At 55.5% G+C, this 23,727-nt stretch overlaps 2 protein-coding genes across 6 annotated transcripts in view; both read right to left on the minus strand.

Annotated features, from left to right (window-relative positions):
- The window catches only part of DMAP1 (DNA methyltransferase 1 associated protein 1), a 29,816-nt gene extending 17,878 nt beyond the window's left edge, over positions 1-11,938 (minus strand). Inside the window, exons 1-7 of the mRNA XM_076340350.1 lie at positions 11,908-11,938; positions 11,410-11,566; positions 8,442-8,533; positions 7,626-7,821; positions 3,060-3,218; positions 1,745-1,912; positions 572-757 (exon numbers count right to left, since the gene is read on the minus strand). Of these exons, the coding sequence (XP_076196465.1) occupies positions 572-757; positions 1,745-1,912; positions 3,060-3,218; positions 7,626-7,821; positions 8,442-8,533; positions 11,410-11,511 (903 nt within the window). The 5' untranslated portion in view covers positions 11,512-11,566; positions 11,908-11,938. The remainder of the gene's footprint in view (positions 1-571; positions 758-1,744; positions 1,913-3,059; positions 3,219-7,625; positions 7,822-8,441; positions 8,534-11,409; positions 11,567-11,907) is intronic.
- A 4,785-nt stretch (positions 11,939-16,723) lies between these two features.
- KLF17 (KLF transcription factor 17) lies at positions 16,724-21,969 on the minus strand. Of its 5 annotated transcripts, none has more exons than XM_076340351.1 (4): positions 21,783-21,969; positions 20,542-21,517; positions 19,494-19,665; positions 16,724-16,795 (listed from the first exon to the last, which is right to left on the minus strand). In XM_076340351.1, the coding sequence occupies exons 1-4, from the start codon at positions 21,873-21,875 to the stop codon at positions 16,726-16,728; spliced, it is 1,311 nt and encodes a 436-aa protein (XP_076196466.1). In that variant the 5' UTR covers positions 21,876-21,969; the 3' UTR covers positions 16,724-16,725. The 5 variants fall into 5 exon arrangements, 4 of the variants coding, with proteins under 4 accessions (XP_076196466.1, XP_076196470.1, XP_076196467.1 ...); XM_076340355.1 differs by lacking the exon at positions 16,724-16,795 and adding an exon at positions 18,169-18,187; XR_012995514.1 differs by lacking the exon at positions 16,724-16,795 and adding an exon at positions 18,289-18,475 and having other exon boundaries at positions 19,214-19,665.
- Positions 21,970-23,727: the final 1,758 nt, after the last annotated feature.

Raw genomic sequence — 23,727 nt, forward strand, 5'->3', positions numbered from 1 at the left:
GACATTAGCTCGGCTCAGGGAGAAATAAGAAGCAATAGCTCCCAGAATACAGGAGTCCTCCAGCAGGGCTGCTCTGATCACAGCTGAGGATCAGGAGAGGGGCACGTCCTGAGCTTGGGGAGACGCTACTGAGACCCAGGAGCGGGGAAGGAAAGGGAAACCTGGACTAGAAAAAGAAGGCAGGTGAAAGACAATGGGTTTGTGGGACAACCCTGCACAGCAGTACCAGAATACACTTGGGAGAAGCAGGGAGACAGATGCTTCTCCCTGCCATGAGGCATGAATGGCTGGCATCATTTCATCCCATTTCTCAGGGAGAGAAAGGGAAACAGGACTTAAACCAGCATTTTTCAAACAGGAGAGAGTCAGAGAGCACACCAGAGGACTCTGACAATGGCTGCCTTAGACAATTCTGCCTTCCAAAAGACATAACCGAAAACGCATCTGCCAGAAGGCAGACAGCAGCCACTTCCCCCTAAAAAGCTGAGAGCCTGATCCCACTAGACTGTTGAAGGAAAAACATGTTACCCAGCCAGAGCACAAAGCAGGGGGAAAAAAGATAAATCTTTACAGGCTTCTCTGTCTCCTTTTTCTGTGGCAGCTTCTTCTTGGGAGCCTTGCGCTCGGCACGTCTCTGCTCAGTGGTGGTGTCAGCAGCTGTGATGAGTTTCTGCAGGTCTTGGGTTCTCTTTTCTCTCTCTTTCTTCCTGGTTTCGATTTTGCGGAGCTCCTGAATGAGGTATTCTTCTTCTGCCACCTGCAGACCAGAACACGGAAAGGCAATCAGAGCAGCAGAGGAGGCCTAGCAAGGCAAGGGGGCCATCTACCGACAGCTCTGCTCTGGGCCAGCCTGGGAATGCCTTTAAGCTCCCCTGCCTAATATCCTGCAGAGGACTTGGATTTGCAGAGCACATTATCGTCCATAGCCTTACCCTGCATCCATGGCAATGCCAGCCTACAAATTGGCAGGTACTGTGTGGCAACATCCATGACACACCCTTCAGCAGCATCCATAAGTGATCAATCCCTCCTCCAGACAGGGAGGCCAAGAGCACAGATAGAAGGGTAAAAAAGCCCAAATATACTGTAGTTGCAAATGCAGTGCTGTGAAAGCTGGCTCCCCTCCCCAGATGTAGTATGTAGAACTTAGAGCAGCTATGCCTAGTATCAGCACACCCGTCAATGTGGGAAGGACAAGCAGAGCCATTACACATGTGAACTTGTCATTAGAGGGAACTACTAACAGAAAAGGATGGTCTCCCCCAGCCTTTGGGGAACAGACAGTTCCTTAACCTCTAAACCCTGGGACCGTTACACAGCTTCAACAAAGAGGAGAACTAAACATGCAGATTTACAGTTTTCGATGTTTTCTGGCAAGATTTTTACTCTAAAGGAAATAATTCTCTCCCCATGGGACTCAGGGACTCATAAGGATGTTGATCTGAGAATTTGTTTCTATTCAGAGGACTAGTACAGTAAGTGTCACAGAGAAGGTGTTGGCAGTTACCAGAGACCATAACTCTGCTCACCTAGCCCTCTCTCCTGTATAGTCAGATTTCTCAGTTATTTTCCTATTGTATCCCTTAAAATGACATGAACTCAACAACAAAAGCAGTACTTAGGTGTTGCTCTTTTCTTATCCAGTCTTTCTTTCCCTTTCCCACCTTCTGGCCTATTTCATCTACGTACTGATTCAACTTATCATAAATCTTTTGGAGCAGTGACTCTCTCTTCCCCAAGTTACCTGCTCTGGTGTCCTATTGTACAGCCTTTCCAGTTGTTCCTTCCTTCGTCTCTCATGGCCAGCATCGAAGACTGGGATTTTCAGGTCTGTGCCCGGAGCTGCACGAATATTAGCCAGCTTGGCACAGATGTGGTAATATCGTTCCTTCAGGTCCTCCACTGATCTTTTCTATGGAAGACATCACAGGAGGACAACATTATGAAAGAACCAAGCAAAACCTTGTGCAGTAGCCAGCTAAGGACCACTGGCTGAAGGATGTCAGGCAGGGTGTAAGATACAGTGCCTAGGAGGAGCTTTGTCAGTCCCAGTGGAACCACAGGGAAGGGGGAGTTTCTCAGTGAACTGCGTCGATTAACTGTCATGGGTTCACAGCTACTCCTTTAAAAACACCCTCCAGAGGGTCCAACATTAGAGAGACAATAGAGACAATACAACAGTGAAGCACTCCCAGATAAAAGGATGCAAGGATAGTTGCCTCGAGAGGAGAAAACCTGTGAACAGGAAACTGTGACAAATGTACTGGAGGTCTCCTCTGAGCTACCCCAGAGGAGCTATTCAAGCCATAACCAAGAAGGTATCAGCTGCAACAATTCACTGCCCATCGTGACATGGAGTCTGAGCTGTGTTCCCTTACTCCAAGCACCAAAGGTGTTTGGGCTGCCCAGCTGGGCAGGCTCTTGTTATTCCACTTTGCTACAGGCTCTTCATGTGAGCCTTTCAGAGGCCAACAAAAACCTCCAGCATTTGGAGCTGTTCTGTAGGAGTCACATCATTCCCCCACATCAGCAGGAAGTATGGAACCAGCAGTTACAGGAGATTTAGGATCATGACACAAGGGTTGCATCTTCAGACCACTGATGGTCCCTGCTTCACAGCAGAGATGACAGAAGCCTGCACCAGGTCAGACCACAAGTCAGGAGCAGCACCAGGGAAAAATCCCAATCTCAGGGACCGTTAGCAGATCCCTCTCCCACGGCCTAGAACTGGAATCCAGGACATCTATCCTGCTCAGCTAAACAAACTCCCCAGCTGCCTTATCTTCAAGGAACAATGAGTTGTTCTCCTGGCAGGGACAAACCTTCTAACTTTCTAATAAAACACAACACAGAATGAGCACAAGTCACAGTGGATTTAATTACAAACAAAGCAAGCAGCAATGCCCCGTGCTGGAAATTCAATATTCCTTGCTGCCAATAATTCATTATTTTCCCCTAATTAAGTTGATATAAAGGGTAATTTAGTCTTTGCAGTGCAGCAAGCCCTGCACGTGCCGTAGCAGCAGGTTGCCAGCAGCACCTTGGCCCCCGGGACTCACCTTGAACTGCTGGTGATCATAGCGGTCATGAATCACCACAAAGCGCAGATCAAAACGCCGAGCCAGGTCAAAGAGGTGGTCTGTCTCAGCTTTGGTCCACGCATCATCATGGAGATACATCTGATACTCCTGCTCCGAGTAGACAGGTACCTGCACTGTCTATGCAGGGAAAAGAAAAACATGGCAGCTCTCTTGCAGCACTGCCCTTCTCACTGCCAGCTGGTAGGGCCCGAGATACTTGAGCCAAGAACAAGAGCAGCGCGCCGGCAGGAGGGGGCTGCCAGGACCCTGAGAGATGGGTCCTAGTAGGAAACATGACGAGCAGGCAGGGGACTTGATAAGGAGCAATGTGTGATCTCAGGGCTGCAGACATGACGTTCTGGGGAGCTTACCAGGAACTACTGCCTGGGAGGCTGAAACCTATTTCAGGTGGCTGACACAGGCAGAGGTCAGCAATCCACATCCTGACAATAGGCTTCAAAATTATCAGGCTAACATGACAGTGAAACCAAGGTTCAGCCAGCCTCCCTGCATTCCTCCCACATAGCAGCACCAATACCTTGACATAAACTGCTCTGACAATCAACTCTTTACTTGGGTTGGGACATGCTCACTTGTACAGCAAGAATGGGAAAGGCAAGTAGCGGTGGCTCCTAGCCTTTAGCACACCTCCTGCTTTGATACACAACCCACTTCCTTCATGTTTGGTGCAGACAGTGCCATGAAGATCTGGAAGGCTAGGTGCTGTACAATTGAGCGCCATAAACTTGGCAAACAACTTTGTCCCCCCCTTCCTCATCCACCCTTTCTCCATCAGAGCCACAGGGCCAAACGACAGTCCAACTCTCAGAGTGTCCCAGGTACCTAGAAGGCCAAACCCACACCACTGGCCCCAGCCTGAAACTGCTCTGCAAGGGCTCTATCTAGAACACAAGCGTCACATGAGTACTAAAGGAACGGTAAAAATACTTACTGTATTAGGGGAAGTCCTAGCACATGGTAAAGCAAAAGTGCAAACAAGTCTGTGCTTTCCTCCCTTACTACCCCCTCCCACCACTCCCGCAGTTGAACTTTGCTCAGCCTGAGGAGGTCCTGCCTCCACACGAAACATGGTGCACATGTGAGCAGCGCACATGCTTCAACACCTCTATGCCCTCCTGAGTCCTACACCAGAAAACTCATCCTCATGAACACCATACACACCAGAGGAGCATTTCTGAGCCTCCAAATCACAGTCTCTTTAGGTCTACTGCCTTTTGTCCATCACTTAGATACCGAAGCATAAAGGTGAAGCATATCTCCTGGGTACATACTGCACCTCAACCTTCAAGTACCACTTCCACCAGGAGAAGCACCGTCCTATTAGACACCGTAAGGATGCCCTATGTACGTCATGAAAAAGAAAAAAATTTCTACAGTAGCATACATACATGAAAAGAGCCAGCAGGGCCCTCTGCAGTGGATGGAAGGGAAGGTGGCAGATGCCAGGTCAGAGAACAGAATGGGACAAGAGCAAAGAGCAGTCCCCAAAACACTTCCTCAGCCGCTTTCATGGCTGCTCAGGCGAGAACTGCTGAGAAGTGAGAAGGTGAGAACTCATCAGATGGGAAGCTTGAGCCAACCACGGGATGACTATAAGTTCAAATGCAACGCAGCCATGAAAATGCAAATATGACCCCCAGTGAGGGATTTCCAGCAGAAACTGGCAGGGTTTCAGTTGCACCACAAGACCTTGCCGGGGATACCAACTATAACTCTACTGACCCATCTTCAGGAAAGATGAACTGAAATGGGAACAAGTACAGAGAAGAGCAATGAGGATGAGTAATGGGGTGGGGAGTTTGTCTTCCCACAGCAGATTGGAAGAGAAAGGAGCCTAGCAAAGGAAGTCTGAAAGGGAATCTGACTGCAAGCTTCAAGTATGCTAGATGGAATGAAAGGAATACCCACAGGAAGAAAAGAACAACTGAAATAAGGACTAAGAAATTGGCTTGCAAAGAAATGCCAATTTAACATGGAAAATTTAACCTGGAAATGAGAAATGGAGCAGAGAGAGTCTGGAACAGCTTCCCAAGGAAGCACAGGGGCAGGAAAATCCAAGTGCTTTTCAAAAGGAACTTGATCAGTTTATGAAAGGGACTGGATGGTGCAGGACCTGAAAGAGCCAAGAAGAGGATTCAGTGGCCCAGAAAACCCCTCTTAGTCCTACATTTCACACTACAAACTCACACAATGATGGGCATTAACTTAGCTGAAACTGCTCAGGAAAGATCCTGGAGCCGTGAGACAGTTCTGTGAAAACATCAGCACAATGCCCAGCAGTGGTGAAAAGACAAACTGAAGATTAAAAATTATCGGGGAGGGGGGAAGGGGAAAAAAAAAAAAAAGAAAAAAAAAGAGAAACACAGCCAATGTGCGAACCCACCACGCTTCCATAAGTGAAACACGAACCCCTAGTCCACCCATTTCAAAAGAAAGGATATCTGAGAACAACAAGGGTGACACAGGGCACAGGAGGGCAGATATATGTCCAATTATGGAAAACACAGTACATAGTAAGGACAATTTACTACATCATGTAACACAAGATCTCAGAGGCACCAAATGAAACACCAAGGCAGCAGTTTAAAATGAACAGAAGAAAGCACCTTTGCACACCATACAAAATTAACCTGCAGAACTCATTACCATGGGATATTCACAAAGCAGCTTTCTGCCCTGAATGTACCTAGCAAGAATTATTAAACACAAATTCCAAGTTAAGAAATCCTTAAGCCAAAGACCACCAGAAGCTAGGAAGAAATGATCTATATTTGCCCCATTCTCATACTCTTTCTCTAAGCCTTTACTAATGGTAGCCAGAAACAGAATATCGGCTGAGACAGGATTTTGCTCTGACACCAGTGAAGCTGCTTTTATATTCCTATTTCACACCCTGGATCAAGGCTCCGTGTACACTGTGAAACCTACATTTACATTTTGGATTTCACAAAGAGGAGGATTTGGGTGGGAGACTGGGAGCAGAGAGAAAAGGCAAAGCAACTGGACAGTGACACGGGAGCCGGGTTAAAGAGCTCGAGTGACCAGTGGGACAAAATACACAGGAAAACGGGCTCATGCCAAGGGGAGTAAGAGATTCGGGCAGAGGTATCAAGAATGTGAGAAGGAAGGCACAGAAGGGTCTGGAAAAGTAAATAAAATTCCTCTGACATAGCAAATATCTGCAAAACTCCTCATCAGTGCCTTCTACCCTCTCAACCACAGATCCACAAGGGTTACAACTTGCTCCTAATATTATGTAATTGTGCATGTGTAGATGGCAGAGGACTGTACCACTAATCTAAAGGTTGCAGCCTTGCTGAAGGCTCTTCTGTCTGTCAATTCACAGTACGTGATAAAGTTAAGGAAACAAGAATCGTGTAATTACAACACCCATGTGTGGTCCCCTCTGATAAACTCAGTTGAACTCAGCCAAAAACTGTTACAGCAGTAGAGTCTTAGAGACAATTACACTCCCGAAGTTTCACTCAGACAGCTAGGTAGGCGCCTTGACTGAGTCACGCTTCAGACTTCCACCCTAGACATCAGAGAAGAGATTCCACAGGAGGCTCTTACCAATGTCACAGCAAGAGGAAAAGCATCAGTCAGAGCTTGAGCCTTCTAACATATAAGGTCAACCAACCACTTAACTCTGCAGGAAGCCAGGCTTTGTTAGAACTGATGCTCTGTGGGTTACAAACTTAAAATGCTGTATACAGTTATACACAAGCAGAGCTTTTGTGGAATCATGTTATCACACGCTTTTTTTTTTCCCCTTCAGATTTGCATCATGAAGGGGGTTAAATTACATTACGGAGGCACCCTAACACTGCTCCTTCCTAACTTTGGAGGTCCTGACTTTGAAATATAAATCTTGATGTCGTTTTCTTTGTGCATGCACATGAAAGCCCCAGCCACTCAAAGCAGATACATCTGGGACAAAAGACGGCAGGAGGTTACAACAACACATTGTGACAATTTAATATAAGACGCAAAGAACAGGGTACTGTACCACACAGATACCACAGGAGCAATTTCAGAAGGAACGCAACGTAATTCAGCATCTGTGCTGGAATCTGGCCAAGAGGCTGCAAACCAACTTTTTGGCCATGAAGCTCAAGCGAATTTTTTCATACTGGGCAAAATAACAAGACTTCAATGTCTCACTCAGAACAGAGTATCTTTTACTACCCAGAGCCTGTAAGCAGGGAGAGGATGTTGGTTAGGAACTGAATTAGATGGTACAGTGCCTCCTTACCAAATCAATGACTGCACACCTGAAACACAGAGGGCTCTAGCAAGCTCTGACCACATGCTGAGCCCACTTAGCTTAAAGGATTTGGAGACATCATAGTCTGAGGTCACACGGCTGCAGGCCGCGCTGCAAATTAAAATGTAATTGCCAAACCTAACTCAGCCTTCACGTGTTGAAAGAACCAACTTCCTGTCTGGACATTCAAGAAGCTGACCGAAGGGTATTTTCCAGCTGCTATTTATATGCTTTTGTTTGAAAGTGCTCCCACTTACTTTATTAAACCTGGCAAAAGGGTAGTCCTTTCCTTCCTCTGCTGCTCTCCTCCAGTGGTAGAACATCGCTCCATCTTTTCTCGCTGGGTTGGTGAAAGGCATCCACTTCCAAGGCCGGACTTTCTTGGACCCCAGTTTTGCTTTGACTGTTCGATAACCCTGAGTTGTATCACTTGGCAGCAGCGGAGGTGCATCCCTGTGGTGGAGAAAAGCACCGGCTGACGAGAAGCAAGCAGCAGCCCAGGACAAACCCAAAGAGATTTCAGACTCAGAGTGGGATCTGCCACCACAATGTCTAGGGTGGGAAAACCTGAGTTTAAGCTTTATTCCAGGTTTTGCACTTCCCAGACTGCAATGCTTCCTGCATCAGAGGACAGAATACACAGCACAGATGGGTTTGAACAGAACCATCTGGAAAGCAAACTATGCAAGAGACCTCTGGGGCAAGGGCGCAATCCATAACAAGCTAAATACAGGCTGCAGCAGAACTCTTTTTGCAGAAATAAAAGCAGGTGCTATTCCCAGTTGCAAATAAAAGAGAATTAGATACAGAGGGGTAAGAACACTGCCTTGTCTGCACTAGACTGTTGCACCTGTACCTAATTCATCTCCTACACAGAGCAAACCCCTCAAATTTAGAAGAGAGAAGACAGACGCTGTCCATGACTGCCTAAGAGAGAAGGGCACAAGCATGGGCCAAGCACAAAGGGGAATCAATCTGGGAAGCGAGACTGCCCGTGGTTTCAAGAGGATGCTGCCCTGCCACCAAAAGCCCAGGCTACCCCACAACCTGCACAGATGACCATAAGCTCTTACTTTTTGTCAGAGTAGAGGAGTGCATAAACTTCTCGGTGCATTCCTTCCGGCCTCTTGAACGTCAATGTCTCTGAAGATTTCTTGGATTTTTTCTAAAACAAAAGAATTGCATTTTAGATTCATAAGTAGCAATCCCTGAGGGAACATTAAACTACGTAACCTGGCGCCCTGTGATGGTTTTCACTTTTATCTGTTTTTAGACACCTTGAATGTCTCCAGGAAAGCGCCTGTTCCTGGTGGAAGCCACTGACAGACAAAACATGCTCACTTTCAGTGATAGTACTCACCAGTACTCAGACACTTGTTGCTGCTGATAACACACGCTTAAATTCCAAGTTGAACATCTGGCTGTAGTTTTCAGGGGCTGGTGCACTAAGCCTTTTTTTACTAGGTAAACACTGTCCTCACATGAAGGTATTAATGCATTTAAATCAAGTGATTCTCTTCCTTTTAGAGAAGATAATAAGAAATGTCTTCCCACCCTCTCTTAGTTTTTGTCACTTTGTTCTGCAGCAACTTCAGTTTTTACGAGTTGTGATTAAGCCCCATGTCAAAACTACTGGTATCACCTACAAAAGTAAACCCCCGTTCCCGCCTCCGCTCTCCTATTTATACAGGAAAGAATTTTTTTTTTTTTTTTACATAGTTTCTTCATACTAGGAATTCAGTGTAGACGACTCAATCTGGCCCCTAAAACCTTGTCAGAACTGATGGTTTCTAAGACACATTCCACCTCATATCACACATACAAGTTTATAAAGTAATCAGCTTTGGATTCAGGTAGATACAGTAACAGCCACATTAATAAGGTACACTTTATTTAAGTGGGCCAAGTTTACTGAGTAGTCCAGAGCATTTGGTCTAACTGTACCATCTTTATAACTACTAGCCATGTCACTACCTTTAAGTACTTGTTTACCATATCGCTACCAACTTTTAAATCAGAATATTTTGCAATAGTAAAACTAACACTGTATCATAAATCGTATTAAATCCATACAGTCACCTTTATCAAGCAAATTCAAAATCCCATTAAAAAAATAATAATCTATCAGCTTGGACTACAACTACTTTCCATAAAAATTCATGACAGACATTCATTATATTAGCACCTTCTCACTCCTAACCAAACACCTTTCTCCTAGGGTGTCCATCACTTTGCCCAGGAGTGACGCAAGGCCAACCGAGGCAGTTACCCGCAGGTCATCACACACCCAGTTTGAACACGGGCTTCTGGAATTCCCCCAAAGTTCCCAGATTTATTAAAAGTTAATATCAGCGGGTCAGAGATCAGCTCAGCCAGCTCTTTTAGGAGCTGAGAACAAATTACTTGGTCCTGTTGATTTAAATGTTTTTATGCCTAGTAATTTTTATTTTAACATTCTCAGTCACTAATGGACTGGAAAGTACTTCATGGTTCTCTTGTGATTTAAAGACATCAATCGGTTTCTTTTCTAATTGAGAACAGATCTATTTCCTGAGCAAGTGCTGCACTGTTATTAGCAATTTTGCTCTCTCCATGCAATAACGATTTATACCTTTGGTTTGATTTAGTTTCTGTACTTTGTAGAAATTCAGAATGTTTCACTCACGGCCACAAGTGGCCTCCTGCACTCCTCCCCAAACCTCTCACTGCACCTCCCCTTCCTCTCTCTCTCCATCAGACAGGTAAATTTGAGGAGAAACCCATCTTATTCTCTGCTTCAAAAGAGAGGCAGACAGCCACCGGTTCTCCTTCAGCTCTCTGCTAGCTAACAGACAAATGCATCTAAATCAAAAGAACTCGCAACTCTCAACACTCAGTGGCAGAACGTCGCAAGCTGAATCCAGCCAACGAGCTGCTCGCTGGACACACTATTCACCAACACAGCTGAAAACTGGTGATTTTAACATTTCAACCTTTGAATTACTGAAACTCATCAGTTTTCCATTACACCAATTATACTATGTGTCCTATTCCCCACAAGGCGGTCATGAAACCACTGCGCTTCTCTTCAGAGACAAATGTTTCAGTGGAGGCAAGCAAAGACATTCAGGAAGTACTTTCAGGGATGGGGTGGTTGTGTGTGCTTGTTTTGTCGGGTTTTTTTCAAACAAATACACAGGGTTTACTTCAAATCAGACCATCTCTGTACCAGAGAGCTCCTGGGGACTTCATCTCCCCTGCCTCATTTCCGAGCACCTCCACGTCTCGTAACTAGTTGTGACCTGACCTTCCCAACACCTTGCAAAGCACAGGACAACCAAGACCTTGCCCGAATTTAAAATACAGAAGCCAACAACATACCGTAGCATATTACCACACAAAGCACAGCACATGACGGCATACGTCCTTAACAGAGCTTACTGACTTGCCCACATTCCCATGGGCAACACATCCCAGTTCTCCCAAACCCCAGCCGCACACCTCCGCACGGGGACTGCTCCCATGGTTTGAAGATATTTACCGTTCAACCAAGTCAGACAATGTTTTTTTCTTCTAAAACAGGACTGTGTTATATTAATTCCATCTGCTTGGGGGCTAGATGGTAAACACACTTCACACTTACTCCACAAAATGGGGATTTTAGAGACTGCTGAAAGTGTCCTGGGACCAGGCCCAGCTCACCAGGACACCACTTACACAGCTCCAGCTTAAATACCACCCCAAATGCCACAGCACACTTAACTGACAACACCAGGAACCCGAGAGCGGGGCTTTACAGGCATTTCCAGGTCCTCTAGAGGAGCCCGAAAATAAACGGACTATGGCAGGAACATGCTTTTTTCCACCTTTTTTCAAATATACACCCCAGACACCACACGCAAGGTCAGTCAGCGCCTCGAAAACAAGAGCCCGAAAATAAACGGACTATGGCAGGAACATGCTTTTTTCCACCTTTTTTCAAATATACACCCCAGACACCACACGCAAGGTCAGTCAGCGCCTCGAAAACAAGCAGTGGCCCCTCCGGGCATCGCAGTTCACCTTATCCGAGTTGATGATATCCTTTTTGTTGATGGTGCCCGTGTTCTCCGACTCTACGCCGCCCAGCTCCAGGATGTCCCGCACGTCTGCGCCCGTCGCCATCTCTCCGCCTGCCCGTTGGCCTTGCCCGCCGCCGTCCCGTCCGTCCCCTCCAGCCCTGGGGGGGGAAACCACGGGGCCGGGGTTAACGTGCACCTCCCGCGGGGGCTACCCCATACATACACAAAGACGCACACGTGTGTGTTTATATATATACACACGTGTATCTACATACATACACGGCTATATATACACACATCCCCCTCAGCCGCCTTCCCATCCCCCTCAGGCCCAACAACGGGGCCTTGTACCCAGCCGGTCCCGGGGGCCACGCACGCCGAGCCCGCGGCCCGGAGCCCCGCGGCGGGGTCCCGGGAAGCCCGCGGGAGGACGGGCGGGACGAGGCGCCGCCGCGGGGACGCAGCTGCCCCGAGCCGGGCCGGTCCCGCGCTCACCCACCCGCGCCGGCTCCGCAGCCACCGGGACGGTGCGACCCGCACGGCGGCCCGGGCAGCGCCACTTCCGCTCCCGCCGACAGGCGCCCGGAAGCGACCGGAGCCCTTTGGGGGACGTACCACGGGGGACTGAGGGATGCGGATGGCGGGCACCCGGTTCGCGCCCCGCTCCCGGCAGGTCGCGGCCGCCCCAGACCTGGCGCCGCCGGCGCTGCCGCCCCCGCAGCCGCGCCCGGACGCGCCCGGGTCCGACGTACCTCCTTCCCCGCTCCGGGCGGAGAGCCCGCTGCAGGCGGGACTCGCTCCCGCGCCAGGAGGTGGCAGCACAGCCGTGCTCGGCCCGGGCCCCACGGGTGTCTCCGAGCCCGGCCCGGAGCACCCTTCACCTCAGCCCGGCCCGCGGCCGGGGGTCGCCCCGTGTGCGGGAGCTAGGGGGCTGCAGGGCGCGCGGGGCCTTGCAGGGTGCTCCCACCTTTCCCCCCCCCCCCAGTTGCCCGAAGCGACAAGATGGGGGTGCCCGTTCCCCCGGGGCCTTGGCGGTGGGTCGCTCGGCACTGCCTCGGCCGGGGACACGGGGGCTGTGGGGCAGGTCTCGGGGCAGGCCGCGCCGCCCCCACCGCCTGCCCGGCGTGATGGCGGAGGGCAGCTCGGTGGCAGCGCCCTGCTCTCCCCAGGGTCTCGGGGCTGACCCCAGCTCCCCATAGAGCTCGTAAGAAGCTTTCCCGTCTCCTCGCTGGGTCCCGAGGCGTGCGTGCGCTCGCTCGCGGCTGTCGCGCCCTCCCGCTCTCCCCGCCAGCGGTGAGGGGGCCGTGCCAGGTGGCTGTCTGCCAGGTGGGCCCTGCACCATGTGGCACGTTCGGGCTGCCCATCCCGGCTTCGTTTTACAAAGCGTATGCTCCTCGCCTTCACGCTTGACAAGGAAACCCTCCCAAAGCGCTCCAGAGCCGCGGCGCTTACCTGAGGCCGCGGGCAGCCAGGAGTGAAAGTTTTATTAATAGGACTGTCCTGTTTCCTCTTCCCTGTGGGAGGAAAGAGGGAGGGGGAAGGGGGAGGAAACAGCAGTGTGGGGCCAGGAGGGACTGCGCGAAATCACCTTCCCTCTGCATCGAGGCAGGAGCAAGGCTGCCTGGTAGAGGTTTGTCCGAAGCGGCATGGGGCACAGAGATCCACGGCAATCTGCCAGCCACCTCGGATAACTGAGGAGAGGGGGTGCCCCCGAGGGGATCTCTTACGGTGCAGCTGCCCCAAGATGAGCTGAACCCCACCGTGCCAGGGTGACTTGGACACGCAGCCCCTCAACACCAGCCAGGCTGTGCTGGAGTTGCCACTGTTCCCACCCCACTGGCGATCTCTTCCCACGGAAACCAGTGTGTCACCTCCGCACTGGGGCCCAGCCTGCACCGGTGTGCCCCAACAGGAGCTGGTAACACCCCCAGAGTGTCATCTGTTGTCCCCAGGAATCATTTAACCCCTTTTCTGTCCCCTCCCAAGCTGCCAGGGATGGCTTTTAGCATCTCTGCCCTTCCTCCCACAAGCACAGAGCCAGTCCCCAGGTTTCTGCTGTCCTGCCCATTTGCTCTCGGCTCTGCCACATCCACCCAAGCCCTCTCCCTGCCAGCGCATGTGGCCATTCCTAATCATCTCTAGCATCTTTCCTTGCTCTCTTGCCACAGATGGCCCGGAGGTGGTGTCCACACTCCCCCAAGGTGGGTCTGCAGAGGGAGACAGGGCTTTGTCAGCACTGCCATCCTCTGCCTTTGCTGACCCTGTCACCCCTGCTCTGCCTGCCTGGCAAGCCTGGCACTGCTGCTCCAGGGAGAGCTTTATAAGACCAGAGAAAGAGGATCTCTCTCTTCGCCCCTCGCTCGCACGTCATTCACAGTCTGTTCACATTGTTAAACAGCACTTATAGAAAACACAGCCAGTACTGAAATAAAATCCAGAGACAGGTGGCCATTCGGTGTCCTTGGGTTTTGATTATATCCCCCACTTTTAGGCCTGACCTGCTCAAGCCCAGCTTCCAGCCCTATCCCAGCAGGACTCAGCCCAAGCTCTGCCCCAGTGCAGGGTGATCAACTCACTCCTCTTCAACAAACTAAGCCCCCAACACATTTTGAGCTTCTCTTCCTAGGGTAGCAGCTTTTTAACCTCATGAAAGGTGGAGATTGTGGGCAGCTGGGTTGCGTTATTCACAGCCCGCCTCCCCCGCACCTCTGTGAGTGTGGGTGTCACTGCAGGGCTGCGTCCCACCAGGAGCTGCATATTGCATCCATATGGACCTGCAAGCGAAACACATTAGCTGGGTGCTTCTGCTAACCTGATCAGTAGTGCAGCAATTAGCACTGCCTTCAAAGGGACCCAGAGATGTTGTTTCTGGGCAGCAGCCACTGCATCCCAGAGCTTGCACAGCCTTCAAAGAGCAAAGGGGCAGAGCTGGAGACCTTGGCCAGCCCGCACACCCCAGTGCCGTCCATGAGAGTCCTGCATGGGGAAGCGTGCCCAGGTCTGTCACCTCCCCGGAGCACCGGGGTCCTGCCTTGCTGGGGCACAGGGAGAGCCCAGGGAATGCAGTGGGTCAGGGAAAGCCAGCAATGGGGGGGAGCCCAGTGCTCCTGTGCCCCAGGGCTTTGGCAGGGGGACAGCAACAGCCAGCATCACTGTCCTGTCACTGCAACCTCATCACCCATCTCCTACTGTCCTGCGGGCACAGGATGCCAACCCTGGGTGACCTCACTGCCACCCAGCAGCTGGGGGAGGGGTGTCCCCCCGCATTTAGCCCTGGCAGGAGGGCAACGCTGGCCCCCTCCCAGCCAGCCGCCTGCCCGCCCCAGGGTCCTGAGGGAGTGATGCTCCTTGTGCCCTTTGCCCATGCCCCGGCTGCCAGGCATGGCCACAGGTGACCCCAGGCCAGAGGTGTGCATGCCTCCAGCCCAGGGCTCAAGGTGCGTGTGTGTCTCCCAGCCTGGCACCAGCGGAGGAGGACAAGTGCAAACACTGTGGCCAGTGGGGCGGGAGGAGGTTATCTGGGGCCCGGCAGTGGAAAAACTCTCGGTGTGTGACTAAGGCATGATAGCACCAGGTGTGGGTCCAGGCAGGGCAAGCGAGCCGGGGAGTTATCGCTTCCCCGTGGGTTCAGGTGCCTGAAGCCAAATGTTTCCTAAGGGTGCGGTGACAGCCACAGCCCCGTTATCATGGCGCCTGGCCCACCCCAAGTGGCGGGGACGTGGGGACAGGCTGATGGACCTTCCCCCCATGGCAGGGATGGGACACTTCCCAACGTTCCACTGGGAGGGGGGACACCAGCCCTGGGAGCATCCTTCAGCAGGGACGCCCTGTCCCTGGGGACCCGAACTCTCACCTTGTGTTGTGGCGAGGAAAGGTCTGTGTCAGCCCCTCCAAGCACCCCCAAATAGTCCCTCCCACATTGGAGCACCCAGGCTGCATCCCACCTCCAGCACCCGCATCCGCTCCCCAGCTCCATGCTGTCCCCGTGGACCGCAGCAACCCCAGGGTCAAGCCCCTTCTCCCCACAGCCCCGCGTCCCCGGGCCAGCTCTGTGGGACCTGCTGGCTGCAGCATGGGGGATCCCCACAAGCTGGGTCACCCCCAGAGAACAGAAACCCACCTGAGCTGCTCTTTTGCTCCCCCCCCCAGCCATGAAACCCCCAGGGCCCCGCTCCTGCTGGCAGGTGACTGCAGGGTGCCAGGCCACACTGCAGCCATGACTCACCCCTCTGTGGGGAGGTGTTTCTCCATGCCTTGCTCCTTCCCTTCCCTGCTTGCCTCCCCGCTGTGCCAGTTTGACTGCACACCAAAGCCATGGGGCTCAGCTTTAAGGTTTGCGGGGAGGCTCAGGGACCGCTGCATTGCCCACCACCATGCCTCCTGGGGGCCTTTGTGCCAGGAGGTGACCAAGGAGGGGAAGGAAGGCGAGGCTAGCAGGAGATACGTCCCGGAGCAGGGTCTGTGTGGCCTCGGCATGGGCACGGTGGCATGGCACCGCAGCATTGCCCTGCCAGCCAACTTTCCCTCTGCACCGTCCCTGCAGCAGCCCAGTATGTGATCCAGGACACTGAGACCTGCCCCAGGCTGGGCCAGCCACGGACCCAGGGGTTGTACGTGGGTAAATTAGCCCTTCAGGAACCAGCCTGGCTTCTCTGGAGCATCCCCCTCTCCTCTGGCACAGGACACACTGTTACTGCCATGTCTCCTGCAAAGCAGGGTCCCACCCGGTTGACTGGTGCATTTTGCGTCCCCATGTGCCCCTGCCAGGCTGGGGCAAAGTGCTTTCCAGCTGACCACAGGTGCACAGACTGCAGGCAGGGATTGTGCCCCAGCTCTGCCTTCCTCAGCACTGCCGAGGGTGTTTTCTTGCTGCCCTCATCGCTTTGCAGGGCAGGTTTTGCTGGGGACAGGACCGGACACCCTCCTCCAACGGAGAGTGCATCTTGGCCCAGGCAATTGGAAGAGGGTGTTTTTTATTAACAACAAATTAACCGTAATTGCCATTTCCACTACAGCCACTCCTCTCCCAGGCAAAGTTCCTGGCCATGCCGGTCCCTACGACCGCCGTGCCCCATTGTGTGCCCGAAGGAACGCCTTGCCCTGGGCCCAGGGGAGCGAACCTGGAGCAGCTCTGCTCAGAGAAGGAGCCAAAGCGTCTTCCCCTGCTCTCACCTCCGTGTAAGGCAGTGGCAGCAGAGCCAGGCCTCGCTCCCGCCCCAGCACAGCGATGATGAAAGGCGAGGAAGAACTGGTTTGTGCTCTGATCTGAGCCGAACCTCAAAACAGCCACGGACCGTCACTCCGGCTCCCAGGATGCTTAAGGAAGACAGGACAGCAGAGCCAGCCTTTCCAGTGGGACGGGATGGTTGGAGAAATTCATCGTTCCCCTGGAAATAAAAATAATAATCATAATAAAAACACAAAGCCAGAGATTACTTATACGCACACAAACACGCAGGCATGCACTCTCCCCATCTGGCTTTGCCAGCCTGACTCATCGCTAATTCAAACAGCCCACACCTTTCCCTCTCCCTCTGTGTGACGTTTTGAACGAGTCTCCAGGGAAGAGGCAGCAGTTTTGCTCCAGCCACCCCACTGGCATCGGACCCTCGGCCTTGGGTACCGGGGGTCCCAGGAACAAGACACCCCTGGTACCCCATTACAGGACACTTGTGTCCCAGCATGGTCACCCCCACGCAGGCACCTCTCAGAAAGTGGGGCAAGCGGAGGGCGGAGGCGGCTGTGGAAAGGACAAGTGATTGAGCCTGGTGGATCTGTGACACCTGTGGATGCAGTCCCATGGTCCCATGCCCAGGCCCGCGGGCAGGACACGACATCCCAAGCTCCTGCCATCATGCCTGGAGACACCCACGCTGTTGTACCTGCTCAGGACAGACCCCAAGGCTGGGGGCCAGCCCCAGGACACTCAGCTCGACCCCAAAACACTAGCCACCCCTCAGGGAGCCATCAGTCCCACTCTGCCATTCCCATCTCTTTCCAGCTCGACTCTCCACAGCTGCAAGCAGGAAACAGGAAAGGAGCAGGATCAGCCCTGCCCACCCCATGCTGGCAGCACAGCTACATCCCATTTCTTTCCTCTTGCAGTGCGAGGAGTCCCAGGGCATCCCCCAGCACTGGCCGGCCACCGGGCGTTGTGGCAGCAAGAACAGGAGGAAGAAGCCACCACCACCCTGGGCCAGGGCACTGTACAGCCTGTACTGCACGCTCCCTGCGCTGCCAGCATGGTGTCAGGTCCGGACAAGCTCCAGCCTTCAGAGGGATGAGTGCATCACGGGTAATCAGCCATGGGAGGGAGGGATGGAGCCAGACCTGCTTGCTGAGCTTGGGACCTGCCAGCACGCTTGTGCTGAGTCACCACCTATTAACGCAGGGAAACCTCAGCACCTGAACCCCACCAAGCTGCCGGGCTACTCCCAGGAGGACAGCAGCAACAGCACACAGGGCCAGGCAGCTGCCACTGACCTCCCGGTTGTGACCACAAGGCCAGTGCCGCAGAGCTCCCACTGCGGGAGACAGCGGGACAGGACCGCTCAGGAAGTAGATGGGACCAACAAGGCTCCTGGTACGGTTTCGGCTGCCATTCCCCTCAGCGGTGACTCACCACAGGAGCAGTCACGCCATCCTGGTGCCGCAATTGCCCCATCTGCAGATTAGGGAAACTGAGGCACGGGGAAGTGGGGTGACTCAAGAGCTGTTGCACAGGAGATGCTGCTCGGATGCTGAGGCTTGGGCGTTCCCCATCGATCCTCCGCAGCTAACTTAAGCAGAAATGAACATCGATATAAATATTTACTGACAAGCAAGCCCAGCCTCACCCTCTCCTCTTAGAAGAAAGCTTTAAAGTAAACTCTCCTGGCTCTTTCATGTTTACATCTTGTTTATTTATTATACAGCAGATCACAATATTTCAACAGTTTGCATATAAAGAAAAGTAACATTTCGGAGTGCGAGAGACCTAACGTGCCCAAGCAGAGAAATGTTAATTAACAATATACACAGACGGGAACAGTGCACTTCCCAAAGCCGAGACTCATCTGTGTTCCCAGCTGGAAGAAAAAATATATTAAAAAAACAGAAACATTATATATTACTGCTTTGTTTAATTTACAACTTGCTTTGCAGAAGCTGCACATAAAAAGACTCATTTTCTTTTGAGTTTTCTTTTTTTTTTTTTTCCCTCTATGAAAGTTTCAAGTATAGCAGAGACCTGGGCATTCATAGCTGGACTCACTGTCCTTTACACACTAAATTTAAAAAAGCAGCATGGGGAAGGCAGCTGCAGCAGTACCTGGTGTCATCCTGAGGGGAAGAACAAGACAAATGAAAGCAGACGAGAGCCAGGAGAGCCATTTTAGGCTCCCGAGCAGAAAACTGTGGGAATGGCCAGGACCAGACTGCCCGGCGGGGTCCCAAGCAGGCAACAGGAACGTCCCCGCTCCCTGTGCAAGGTGACACTGCGCTGCCAACCCCTGCAAACCTTTATAGACATGAGCCAGTCAGGTCCCACCCCTCGCCCCGTCCAGCCTGGGCTTTTGGGTCAGGATGTTTGTTCCGATGGCCACAACCGAGAAGACCAGCAACCCACTTCCCAGCACCATGACCCACGCACCCAGCAGGCGTGGGTCTCCAGCCAAAGCCTGGCCGGAGTCAGCCACCACAGTCCCTGGAGCCCGGGGGGGTGTCAAGATCAGAGGGGGAGGAAGGTTTTTTTTTTTTAAGCTGATACCAAATACAAGCCAGGAGCTCTGGGGACAGAGCCCTGCTGCACCAGCCCCCCTGCTCACCAGATGTCTGGCTGGGGGGGACCCTCCAGGTGTGGGGAGCTGAGTGGTGGTGCCTGGGCAGGGGCTGGAGACACTTCTTGCAGCTTTGCTCCCCATCTACACCTCAAAGCAGCCCTTCCCCACCACTCGGCTGGGCCCAGCTCTCACAGCAAGGGCAGGAGGAGAAAACTAGTTATCAACTACAAGTGGAGAGGGCTGGGCAGCCGGGCTGCTCCCCAGTGCCATCCCGACACTATTTACACCACGAGCTGGTCGAGTCCGGCCACGGCCCGCCGCTCACATGTGCCGCTTCATGTGGAGGGCAAGGTGGTCGGAGCGGGAGAAAGCCCGCTCGCAGAGGTGGCACTGGAAAGGCCGGTGCCCTGTGTGCTTGCGGTAGTGGCGGGTCAGCTCATCGGAGCGGGCAAATTTCCAGCCACAGCCTTCCCAGGTGCAGTGGTAGGGCTTCTCACCTGCAGAGGAGAGGGGGTGTCAGTGGGCCTGGAGATCCCCATCTTCCCTATGCCTTCACCCCAGCGCTCCCCTGCTCAGCACCCTCTTTTCGGGAGGAATCCCTGCCCACCACCCTTAGGCAAGGGGAGTACACAGCCCCGCTGTGTACTCGGCCCCTGCACACCTCTGCCTGACCCACCTTTCCTTTTGCCCCCTATCTTCCAGCCCTTCCCCATGTGCTCCGCTGTCCCATGTGCCCTGCATGGGGCTTGTCCTCTGGGCACCCCTGCCCCACTTCAAACCACGGGTGCTCCCCTGCCCATCCCTGCTGTGGGGCCACACCATGTGCCCTGTCCCAGCTCTGCTGGGGGGGGGTCTCACCATACACTCCCAGTCTGTCTCCCCCTTCCATTTGCCCCCAGCCTAGCTGGGGGGCTTTTCCATGTGCGCCCAGGCCCTGCCTCTTCAGGCACCACTGGGCCCCGAGGCCGGGGTACGGTGTCGCAGGGGTGGTCTCACCGCGTGCCCTGGTCCCCGTGTGCCCCTGGCCGGCCCCACCACCGGGGTCCTTCTAAGCACTCCCGGGGGCATCCCCACGTGCGCCTTGCCCCACCGCAGGACCCTCCGTGCAGCCCCGTGCCGGCTGCGGGGTCTCTCTAGGTGCCCCCACCCGGCCCCCCTACGGGGACCCTCTGTGCGCCCCCAGACTGACCGCGGGGGGTCTTCCCCATGCGCCCCCGCTGCCACCTCCCCCAGCGCCCCTCCGCACCTTCGGGAACCATGCCGGAGCAGGCTCGCGGGTCTCACCGTGCGCCCCGGTCCCCCCACCCGGGACCCTTTGCGCATCTCCTCCCCCCCCCCCCACCGCGTGGCCGCCCTCCTCGGCGCGCCCTTACCCGTGTGGGTCCGCATGTGCGCCTTGAGGTGGGAGCTCTTGGTGTAGGTCTTGCCGCAGCCCGGGTATTCACAGTTGTGCGTGGCCGTCCGCTTGCGCGCCCACGAGCGGCGGCCGCGCTTGGGCTTGCAGTCCTCGGGAGGGGCCCCGGCCGGGAAGTACTCCAGCACCGGGGAGTTGGGCGGCGTGACCAGCAGCCCGGGTAGCCCCGCCGGGCCCGGCCCCGGCCCCTTCAGGGGCTCCCTGAAAACACTGAAGTGTCCATGAAACTGCGGCGGCGGCGGCTGGGGGGCGAAGTGGGGCGCGTAGCGGTGCGGGGCCACGGCGTAGTGGGGCGGCACGTCGGCCAGGAGGTGGGGGTCGGCGCCGGGCAACGGCTCCTCGGGGGGCCCCAGGCGGCCGTGGGCGAATCCCGGGTAGGGCAGCGGCGGCCCCGGCACCGGTCCCGGCCCGGGACCCGGCGCCACGCGTGGCTTGTGCTCGCCGCCGCCCGGCCCCAGGTACTCGGCGGCGGGCAGCCCCAGCATGCAGGCGCGTTCCTCCGGCTGCTCCTTCTTGATGCGGGGCCCGAAGGGCTGCGCGGGGTCCAGGGGCAGCGGGCGGGCCAGGGCCGGGTGCAGGGGCGGGTGGTGATGGGGGAGGTGGTGGTGGGGGCCGCCGGGCACCCGCAGCTCCGTGTACTCCCTCCGTTGAAGGTCGCAGTGGCCGGGCAGGTCCGGGGTGAGCAGCTCGGCCACGTAGCTGTGGCCCTGGCCCTCGGGGTAAGGCGCCGGGAACTTGCCCGGCGTGGGATAGGAGCCGTCGCTGTCGTAGGTGGTGCCGCAGCTCTCGGGGGTCTCGGGCAGGGGGTAGTTGGGGCCGGGCGGCCCCTGCCCGCCGCTGCTGGTGTGCGCCAGGATGAAGTCCAAGTCCACAAACTTGCCCAAGTCGTCCTCCTCCCGCTTGACGGCGGCGGCGCCGTCCTGCTGCAGCATCCTCTGCGGGGAAGAGGGGCGTCAGAACCGGCGGGGCGACGGCTGCGGCGGCGCCCGCCGCTCGGGCACCGCGGTCCGCGCCTCCCGCTCGGGGCGGCGGCTCCCCTCAACCCGTCCGACGGGTCGGCACCGCTCCGGCTGCACCGCCCCCGCGGCGCCCTCCGACGGCGGGAGGGGGGGCCGCCCCCACCAGCCGGGCTGAGCCCCAGCCCGGGACGCTCTGCCCCGCACCCCCCTTGCCGCCCCCTCCCCGGTGCCCGGTGCTTACGTGGAGCATGTCGGCGGGCCGCTCTTCCAGCGGCAGCAGGTTAGCGAAAGTGGAGATGGAGGGCAGGGCGCTCTCGTCCACGGCCGCCGCCATGGCGGGCCGGGCGGGGGAACCGGGGCCGGGGCGGACTGGGGGAGCGCGGTGCGCGGAGCCGCTCCGCTCCCCGCGGCGGCGGCAGCGCTGCTCTGCGCCGCCCCGCGCCCCTAAGCTGTTAACAGCATGGCTGCGCCCCTATTGGCCCGTCCGGCATTGATATTCACCGCCGCCGCCTCCCATTGGCTCTCCTATGGCCCGAGCCACGCCCCCTCTCGTAGGGCTGCCCCGGCGGGCGGGGGTCGGCGGCCGCCCCTGCCCCGACGGCGCCGCGCCGCTCGCCTGCCCGCGCGGCCGGGCCGGGGCAACGGGGGGGGTCCCGCGCCCTGCCCCGCGCCCTGCCCCGCGCTGCCAGCGTGGGTTGCATAGCCGGGTCCACCCGCGCCCTGCCCCACGGCGGGAGAAGGGGCAGGGGTGCCAGTGTGGATCGCAAAGCCCAGGGTGCCTCCTGCCCGTCCCCACGACGTGAGTGGGGCAGCGGTGCCCTGACGCCTTGCCCCACACTGCGAGCGGGGAAGGGGGCTGTAGATCGCAGAGCCGGGGGTCCCCCGGCACCCTGCCCCGAGTGGGGCAGGAGCAATGGCCGTGTCTCATGCCAGCATGCGTGGACACGAGCGGGAGCGTGCCGGGGAGGTCTGGTGCGGGGTTACAGCACGCCGGCCGGTGAGGTGGGCACAGCGCTCGCCATGGGGGACGCCGAGTGCGTCAGCGAGCAAAGGTGCTGTTGCAACGGGTGCCGGGGAGCTGGGCCAGGGTGGCTGAGCCCCGGTGGCCCCACACCACTCGGTTCATGTAAGAGCGCCTGTGAGGCCGCGTCCCCCCACGCCGGTGCTGTCGGTGAGGCAATCAGCAGCCCAGAGCGCACCAGCTCCCATCTGACCGCGCGCAGGGTGCGTGTGCGAGCCGAGATAACTGCCCGGCAGACCCTGCCAGGGGGCTGGCACCCTGCCTGCATCGCCTCATCTCGCCCCGCAGCCCCTGAGGGACGTTTGTCTGCCCTGCCTGGGGACCGGTGCCATGGCCGAGCCTCCGACTGCCCTACCGTGGGGGGCACAGGCCAGCTGGCCGACCCCGCCTGCCCCACAGAGCCCCTGGGACAGTGCTGTCCGTCCAAGGGCTTCCCATGGCGAGGGACGTGAGGGGACCGGGTTGTCCCACCTCGCAGAAGACACCCAGGTACCCTGCTCTGTGTCCGCCAGTCAGGATGTGGCACAGAGACCCGGGGCGCTGGGCAGGCCTCCCCGGGGGCTCTCTGCCACCCTGTCCAGCTCGTAGTGAGACCTTCTCCGCTTGGCCCCCATCCAGCCAGTACCAGGAATGGCCCTGCTACTGTTGCACTCGTCAAGAAGCAATGGCCCTTATCTCCTGGAGCCTGTCTCCCTGCTTTCTGGGGCTTTCCATCCCCAGATACCTTTCTAAGAACTGGGGCTGCTGCCTGCGCTATTCAGAAGCAAGGAGTCGATTTAAAAAAAAACAAATATAAACACCAAAGGTGAGGTGCGCGCACACACACGCACATGCTGCTTCTGGATCCAAAGCTACTCTACCAGTTGCTTTCATCACCGCGCTTTAATTATAAGGGTGGAGCATTGCAATAAATTATTTCAGTAATCCAGTGGAACAACAACGATTCAAATCTTCCCCCTTTTACCAGGAATCCCTGCCCTGGTTTCCAGAGCACATGCTGGGTTGCTGCCTGGGCCCCGCGTGCCCGGCTGCTGGTGAGGGAGCGGGTTTATTAATGGCACCCAGCAGGTCGAAACACACAGGCTTCCTCAGAAAAAAGTCCTTCCTCAGAAAAAGTCACCTCCAAAGTGGCAAAGAAGCATGTGGGCATCACTCAAAATCCCTT

Source organism: Aptenodytes patagonicus, chromosome 5 (assembly GCF_965638725.1).
Source record: "Aptenodytes patagonicus chromosome 5, bAptPat1.pri.cur, whole genome shotgun sequence".
Classification (NCBI taxonomy): Eukaryota; Metazoa; Chordata; class Aves; order Sphenisciformes; family Spheniscidae; genus Aptenodytes; species Aptenodytes patagonicus.

What these genes read in the sequence shown, in the direction of transcription:
- KLF17 (XM_076340351.1), bottom strand. Translation starts at nt 21,875, where the DNA reads ATGGCGGCGGCCGTGGACGAGAGCGCCCTGCCCTCCATCTCCACTTTC. An exon ending in GCACATGCGGACCCACACGG is followed by an intron (nt 19,666 to 20,541) that starts GTAAGGGCGCGC and finishes TCTCCTCTGCAG; the next exon opens with GTGAGAAGCCCTACCACTGC. An exon ending in CTCCACATGAAGCGGCACAT is followed by an intron (nt 16,796 to 19,493) that starts GTGAGCGGCGGG and finishes TTTTATTTCCAG; the next exon opens with GGGAACGATGAATTTCTCCA.